The sequence below is a fragment of the Plectropomus leopardus genome, chromosome 9 (assembly GCF_026936395.1).
Source record: "Plectropomus leopardus strain MGB_pleo_1.0 chromosome 9, ASM2693639v1, whole genome shotgun sequence".
NCBI classification, from domain to species: Eukaryota; Metazoa; Chordata; class Actinopteri; order Perciformes; family Serranidae; genus Plectropomus; species Plectropomus leopardus.
This window is the reverse complement of record NC_142184.1, coordinates 33,378,515-33,386,931: the sequence shown is the minus strand read 5'-3', so window position 1 is coordinate 33,386,931 and position 8,417 is coordinate 33,378,515. Positions and strand designations below refer to the sequence as shown.

At 36.6% G+C, this 8,417-nt stretch overlaps 1 protein-coding gene across 1 annotated transcript; it reads right to left on the bottom strand.

Annotated features, from left to right (window-relative positions):
* Positions 1–1,249: 1,249 nt before the first annotated feature.
* On the bottom strand, positions 1,250–7,662 carry LOC121947028 (succinate dehydrogenase [ubiquinone] iron-sulfur subunit, mitochondrial-like). Its single transcript, XM_042491898.2, has 8 exons — positions 7,497–7,662; positions 5,937–6,070; positions 5,738–5,823; positions 5,453–5,589; positions 5,213–5,329; positions 3,581–3,682; positions 1,826–1,948; positions 1,250–1,734 (listed from the first exon to the last, which is right to left on the bottom strand). The coding sequence occupies exons 1-8, from the start codon at positions 7,560–7,562 to the stop codon at positions 1,654–1,656; spliced, it is 846 nt and encodes a 281-aa protein (XP_042347832.1). The 5' UTR covers positions 7,563–7,662; the 3' UTR covers positions 1,250–1,653.
* Between the last annotated feature and the right edge of the window lie 755 nt (positions 7,663–8,417).

The window sequence follows — 8,417 nt, the reverse complement described above, 5'->3', positions numbered from 1 at the left end:
AAAAAAAATTCTTCTTCTCATTTATCAATGTTGTATAACATGTCCCTTATAGTGGACATCGGGTCAACAGTAACCTACAGCAAATTTACATTATAAAATTAAATACACTTTTTAGACATGTTACATTTAAGTTATTGTGCATGCTGTGTGTGTGGGCCTATGGTTGTGTGCAAATAAAGAATGCTTTGTGTTTACCCTTCCTTGAATGAGTCAAACAGCTAAAATTTAACAATCCTAGTTCACGGGTGCTGGATGTCAACAGTGTCTTCCTCAGGCTCTTTATCAGCAGATATGCCTTCCTCTGAGCATTAAAACCACGCTCTTCCCCTCTTTTTTTCCTTATTCCTGGAGTATGGGAAATAGTTGAAAATGAGAGCAAGCAAGTCCCAGTGTCCCCCACTAAGGATACGGGCTAAAATATGTATTTTGAAAAGCTTAAAAAAATGTTCACATCTAAAATCTTCATATATTATTGTGAAGACTCTTAAATAAAAAACAACATCCATATGAAGAACAGAAACAATATTTTTTTGTAAACTTGATCACTTGTCTCCCACAGAGGACAAATATAAATTGTCAGGTCTCAGGAGTTTAAGTTACTTTTTCACAAATATATCCAAATGTTGTTTTTTTTTAGAAAAAAAAACTGCCATAGTGTCCTGACAGTGGAACATGAGGCAAATGATCTGAAAGAAAACATTTCCTTTTGTCTCCTGGTAATTTTGTGTTTTATTTTCTTTAGTTAATTTAATTTGACTAATAAATCGGCATTGTACCTTGTGCTCATAGTGGCATTTGCAACTATCATGAAAACAACCAATAAGAGCAGAGGGATCTCTAGCAGCTGTCAATCATGTCAATCACTGCACTTGACCTGCAGTCAAACACAGACTGTAAATAAAGATTGGCAACATGACAGCTTCCCAAAAGTGAAGCTTCAAACATCTCGATCGCCCGCTGGTGGCTGGCTGTAGTATCTGGGACATGAACCAATCTCAAATTAATTATGTCGACATCTCGGGTAAACACAGTTTCATCAACTGGAGATCTTTGGAAAATGACGCCCTTATCTTAAGAAAATGGAGGGGAAAAAAATGTATGAATGTATGGCCACTTTGGGCTTCCCTACTTTCCGGACTTGTCACTGTCTTTTTTTTCTTTCGGCATTTAAAAAGGATTCATTGTTGCTTAAACTTTGCTCATTGCAATGAAATTTGCAAAGGCAATCAACAAAAGAGCAACTTGATAATTCCTTATTGAAGAACATATGTTTAATATCTTCAATGAGCCCAGCACATCTTTAATGAACACATATTTAAATATTTACAGTCTTGAGTACATTTTCAAGAGCTCTTCCCAATTAGTAAATACTATAGAGCCTTTACACTGTGCACACGTATAGCATAGATGTGGTCCAACTTGTGGTATCACACAAAATATGTTTGTTTAACAGTTTTTTCTAGCACTCAATCTCACCATTTCCTGTCTTCCTCAAAATAAAAATCCCACTCACACACTCACATTTCACACACTCACTGAAATTTAAAAAAAAAAGATGCTGATGAAGGAAAAGTTCCCCCTTGGTTCTTCTCTTTCGCTTAACTTAGTTCAAAGTATTTTAGTGGATCTTGAAACCGCTGGATTTTTGTGTGTTCACGACGCTGCTGCTTTCTTCTCTTTGTAGGTCGCCATCATTTTCTTAATCTCCGCAATGGCCTTTCCTGGGTTGAGTCCCTGTGGAACAGTGTGTCAAACAGACAGCGGGAAGTTAAAACCTAATTAAGTATGCAAGAGAGACAGCGTGCGTGAGAACTTTTTAGAGTACCTTGGGACACGTCTTAGTGCAGTTCATGATAGTGTGGCAGCGGTAGAGCGAGAAGGGGTCCTGAAGTTTGGACAGACGCTCCTCAGTGAATTCATCACGGGAGTCAATCATCCACCGGTATGCCTGTGGGACAGTGACACAGCTGACTTCTGTTCTTTGCTTAGTCATGACTTATTTTTGCACTTATTTTTAAAACTTGGAATGTAATATCTTTGTCAACTATATCATGATTTATGACACAAACAAACTCACATATGAATTCACACCTTGTCGTGAACTGAATTGACAGTTTAAAGTACAGCCTCAGCTGGAAAAATGTTGAATGTGATCAACATCAGCGTGTTAACATCTGATCGTCAATAACATTCCAATGAAAGCTCGGCGTGTAATGATCCATTGATCTGGACTTAGGGGTCAGCTGATTTTAGTTTTTTAGGGCAGATACTGATACCAATTATAAATACCTAATGAGACCAATAACAGATATTTGGAAGGGATATGCATTTATAATAAAAATTAAAATATTTCTGTCAATATTTGAAAAAAAAATAATACTGTAAGTATTAGATAAAAGGTAAATGGAAGGATAGCAGCAAAAATAATAATAGATCAATTGTGAAATAAAAAAAAATAAAGTAAAACAATAAAATGGACTAAAACTAAACAGGGTATGACCACCTTTTTCTTACAGTGACCTGCCCATTTCATCTACTACAACTACACCACTGTACTAGCTGATTTATTATTTGCCTTCATCTGCGTTGTCATTTTGTAAATAGTCTGTAAAAGCACCAGCCCTGCAGCATCGCTGCAATATCAAAAATATTATATGATTTTCTCTATAATGCACAGCTCTAATGTGAGATCTTCGAAACGGTCACCAACCAGAGCAAAGGCCATGTTGTAAATATTTAACAATAAATATTAGCATGGCCTTTGCTCTGGCACCACCCTCAGGCTCTCATGAGCATGATAGGCTCACAGGGCCCATTAAAGGATTGTGGACTCCTCTTACCTCATCTAATATTTTAATTCTTAGAATATGCATATCACGCAAACGGTGCCGTCATAGCCTACACTCTCAGGCCTTTATTACTTTCAGTGTTCTCTCAGTATGTACAGAGTTTGGCAAAAAGGCATTTCCTTACTCTGCCCCTTCAACCTGGAAACATATTTTAAGGGCACTGGGAAAAAAAGCATCTTTGGAAACTTGTTTCTGTTTCTAGAATTTTTTAATCTGCTTCCGTTTAGCACTTTTCACATAAATATTGTACTGTACTGATAAATCTGTCAGTCTATAACTAATTGTTTTTATATTGTATGTTGTCCGAAACAGGTCTCTTCTAAGAATCTCTGATCTCAGAGGTTCTGATTCTGGAAAGAATTGGACATAATATCGATATATTAATAACATCACTTCCGCTAAGTTTACCTTAAGCCACTTAGAGTTTCAACTGTTCATATTTTTTTGGTAATCCTATTGTTTCTTTTCCTTACATGTATGCAGCCAGACCTTCTTTCAAATTATTGTTGTTAGGATTTCATTAATTTCTTTAGTTTTTAAATGACTTACTATTGGTGTCGATGCTGCCTGTATAAATGATTTTGCAACATATACTTCTAATTTATTTTTTCATTTATTATTTCTCGTTCCCACTTTGGTGTTAAAAACAGAACAAGAAAATAATGAAGGCACTGATTTTGAACACAATAAAATGTTTTAATAAATAAATAAAAATAAATGTAATTACCCACCTGCATTAGGACAGCAGGTCCCAAGTATTTGTCTCCGTTCCACCAGTAGCTGGGACAGCTGGTGCTGCAGCAAGCGCAGAGGATGCACTCATACAGGCCGTCCTGTTGGGTTAAAGAAACTTTGACTTGACCGCCAAATCATGATGCGACCATTTCCACAAATCTGAAGCCCACCGCCAGAAACTTTGGAGCAACATTTGATTCAAAATTAACTTTTCACCCACATGTCAAAAAAGTTCTTCCTCCCAATTAAGATCAATCTCCAGGGCTCAACAGTTGTGTGGTACATGACTCCTAATAAATTCACTATTAAACTTACATGCTCATTACAAACACTGAAAAGGGAAAGAAGAAAAATGTAACTACATATTCAATCCACATAAAATGAGGGAACTGTCTTTTAAGAAAAGATCACTCCTTCACTAATAATAGCTTTGTTTTCTTGGTTTCTCTTTCCTTATTTCTGCTCTGTGTGTATACTAAGGGATCTACGACAGGCATGTATAGCTCTTGTATGGATACACTGAATCTTTAATGCAAAATGCCATCAAAAAGTAACCCCCCCCCCCAAAAAAAAGGGACCTGGAAAAAGTCATCCACACATTCATCTTCTTCAGACAGATTACTTTAACCCCCTCGTCTCTGGTATAAATCAAAAATCACACCCTGTCGCTTCCCTTCACTGGCTCCCTGTTTGTTTTAGAATGAATTTTAGGCTTTTACTGATCATTTTTAAAGCTTGTCTGGGTCAGGCCCCCAAGCAACATGTCAGAATTGTTGACCCCTTATGAGCCAGCTTGCAGCCTTAGATCCTCAGGTTGGGCCCTTCTGGCCGTTCCAAAGTTGAAGCTTCAAACTAGAGGTGACCGTCTTTTTGCCATCACTTGACTTTGGGACGACCTGCCCGAGAACATAAGGCTACAGAATCACAGACTTCTTTTAAATCACTTCTTAAAACCCATTTTGACAGACCTGCTTTAATGTGATGTTGTCTTTTTTAATTCATCTATTTTGGTTTGTTTTGTTTTAATTTCATCTATCTCGACTGCGTTAATTCTATTATTAGTGCTATTATTCTGTGTTTTCGGTTAATATTTTTTGAACTGCATTTACTCTTATTGGTGTGGGTTGATATTGATATTTTTATTTCGTTATTGTTTCACTCTTATTTTAATTCTGCTTTAACTTTTGTCTGGCCTTAGTTTGGCATCACGTTTTGCTCTTATAGTTATGTTGCCCCTGCAAGAAACCCCTCTTGCTTCTGCTTTGCCTTGTTTGTCAAAGCACTTTGTAAACTGTTTTTAAAGGTGCTATATACATTTTTTTTTAGGTTATTAGTGAATTTAACAGGAGTCATGCACAACACAACTACAGGGCCAGAGTTAGCAAAATAGCTCATTTACATCTGTGACCCCTGTGCAGGGAAATATAAAATACAAAAAACAAAACAGTGCAATACACATTGCAAATAATAAAAAGCAAAAAAATTTGCAATCACTATTTGCAAAATTTAAAAACAATACATCACATAAAATGTCATGCTAAATATGCATTATACATTCTGGGTTTAAAGCAGTGATCAAAATGTTGGTAGGCTGAAATACATGCGATAGAATGCGGTGGTATATTTACCAATTTTTGCCTGTCCTCCACCGACTGGAAATACTGCTCCTTCCCTTCTTGAGATTCGTCCTTCTTCTTCAGGTAGGGCTCGATGGATTTGTACTGTGCATAGAAGTTGCTCATATCCTGGTGGAAATCATATGAGGGAAAACTCAGAACAGGCACTGAAACAATCAGTAAATACAACATAGATGATACTCTTACTACTTTTAAAAATTCATGCTACTTTCACACTCGTGCAGTACTTACAGGCACCAGATCTTTGACCACATACATGTGTGGGAGCGGGTAGATTTTGGTCGGTTTGCTCGTGTTGGTGTCGATTTTGTTGAGGCATGCCAGTGTGTTGCCTCCATTGATGTTCATAGCACATGAGCCGCAAATACCTGAAGAAATACGAAATCATTGGCTCAATGACGTCTGGCACAAAGGTTCATTTAAACACACCTGTTAATATGTTTCATTTGTTTTTGTTGGGTTTTTTTTATACGAGTGGAAACTAATGTGCGAGCTGAATCTAGATTTGCTTCTTACCCTCACGACAGGAGCGTCTGAATGTCAGTGTGGGGTCGATTTCATTCTTGATCTTTATGAGGGCATCCAGAACCATTGGACCACAGCTACACCAACAAGAACACATCCATAGATTATGACGTTAATCAAGTTAATGCAAAAAGGAAAAAAAAAGAAAAAGCTCAAAAATGTTTTGTTCATGGAATCTTTTAGAACATACCTGTTGAGATCAATTTCATACGTCTGCATTCGTGGTTTGTCTCCGGCGGTGTCTGGGTCCCAGCGGTAAATCTGGAACTTCTTGATTCTTGGTTCAGGAGCCGTGGCAGCGGCTGTCTGAGCGTGCCGCACCATCTGTGTAATAAACAAGGATGGCAGTATGTATATATCAAAGAACAGTATCAAATATTTTTTTTCCATTTTTCATTGCAACAGGTATTTTCTTCTCCCATCCCTTCTCGTAAAGCACTTTCTTTCAGGCAAGAGCCAAATAAAGAGCTGTAAAAAAAAAGAGTTATGTGCAAAGGAACATATTATCATGTGACCTATAGCTGCTGTTTACATCAACTGAGGCTAAAACAGGAAGCAGGCAGTAATTCTATCCTCTGACCCCAGAGGACAGTATTTGTATTAACACATCAACTCATACATTTAAAAAAAACCTCTTTATTTGTATTAAATTAGTCTAAAATTATTTGATTGCTTTCCGGTAGAATGAAAAAGAAAACTAAAAAAACAAAGGCACCTTGAGACTTAACCCTTCAAAACCTGGATCACTATCAGTTTTCTTGTGCTGAATGCAGATGCCTTTCCCGAGCATTTAAACCTCTGAAATCTGAGAAATTGGTTTGATTTCTTTCTAAAACATAAAACTTTCTTAAAATAAAAAATACATAAATATAAACTGATTTTTTTTCTTGTTAGAATTCTCATTCCCCTCACACATTTTGAAAAAAAAAATCAAGCCAATTTCCTCCGGTTTCAAAGGATTAAACAACTGAAATAAAAGAGATCCAATGAAAGGCTTTGGAACCAAATTAAGACTACTGCAAAAAAATAACATAGATGTCGTAAAATGTAAAAATCTAAATGTAAGACTCTGAGAAACCCTTTCCATTATATCTTGTAATGCCCAGTTAAAGTCTGTTTTCTGCTTTTGCATAAGAAGGTATAGAGCCTCCCCCTAGTGGCAGCTTATATGAACTAACCTGACAGTGTTACATCACTTCACTGTCTTAGGTTACCTAACTGACTCCATCAGGACAAAGACAGATGGACTTCAGCACCATAACTTCATTAATTCCATTCAGTTATGAGAAGTAAAAAGCTCTTTGAGTACTCTGGCTGCTAATACAACTGTTTGATTTGACAGATAAGCCTTAAATGGGAGGGATGGGTTGTACAACAGATAGGTTGACAATAGATAGGCTTACTAGGCATTTATTACACAACAGTAATTATGAAATATTTGCTAATTGTAAATACTACTTATCTAATTCACACTTTACAGTGTAGCAGTAGGCAGTTTTAATAGTTTGTCACATTTACACACATACAGCCTGGGAGCAGAGTGTGTTGTAACCATACAGTCTCTGGTAGTAACAGGTCGTTTCACTGAACTGGTATTACACACTTTAGAGGTGATTTACTGTAGCTTAGCATACATTTAAGAGTCAATAAATCAAAGCATACATGAGAATGTAACACAATGACCAGCACATTGCTCAAAGTAAGTTAGCTCTGTCTGCTCTGACATCGTATAAATACATTTCGTACTCACCACCATCATGCCAGCATTCCTAATGGCCACAACATTTCGACTCAGGGCGCAGCTAACCACCGACATTTTTCTGGCTAACGTGTTTGAGACAGTTACTCCTAGGCAGACTACACAAGACAGCTCAAATTGCTTATATTGTATCACAGTCCTGTATGTAACCTTAAGCCCGCCCTCTACGTGCATCCACGTGACGTGAGCGACGTTAGCTTGCGTCATGGCAGAGACCAGAGGGGTTTTGTTTTTTTTCCCCACAGCTTTATTTAACAAAAACATGTACAACATATGTCAAAAAACAAGAACACAAACATACATGAGGGCACAAAAAACTGACAGTCTACATAGAACATGATATATGATAATAAATAAGTCCCTTTTTTTGGTAATTTATGAATAAGAGAGGAAAGTGTTGAATTACATTGAATCAGGAAAAGACAGAAATAGAGTACAAATTAATTAATTTATTAATACAAAAACAATGTAAACAGTAGCAAAAACTGTGGACTTTGTCTGAGTCTGAAACTACCAAGCATTTATTTCTCTCTTGCTCAGTTAGACACCAGTTTTGGCTAGATGTTTACAGATAGGTGAATATTGTTACTGAAAATCCCTCATCTGAATTAACTTAAGTTTGATCTATATGGGTGGAAATCTCAAAAATGGCAAAAATAAACATTCTGAGTACATTTATATTCATAAGTGCAAATGAAAACTAACCAACAGCCAGCTCTGCACAAGCAGTTTAAGAAAGAAATCAACAATCTATCTATCTATCCTCCATAAAGATACTCTCTAAAGATAATCAGTCCCTAAATGAGTTGTATAATGTCATGTCTAAGAATAAGACTAAAGATCTGGATAACAATAGTGTGTCTGCTGAAGCATCCACACTGATTAATATGACAATATTAAAATGATAAGTCA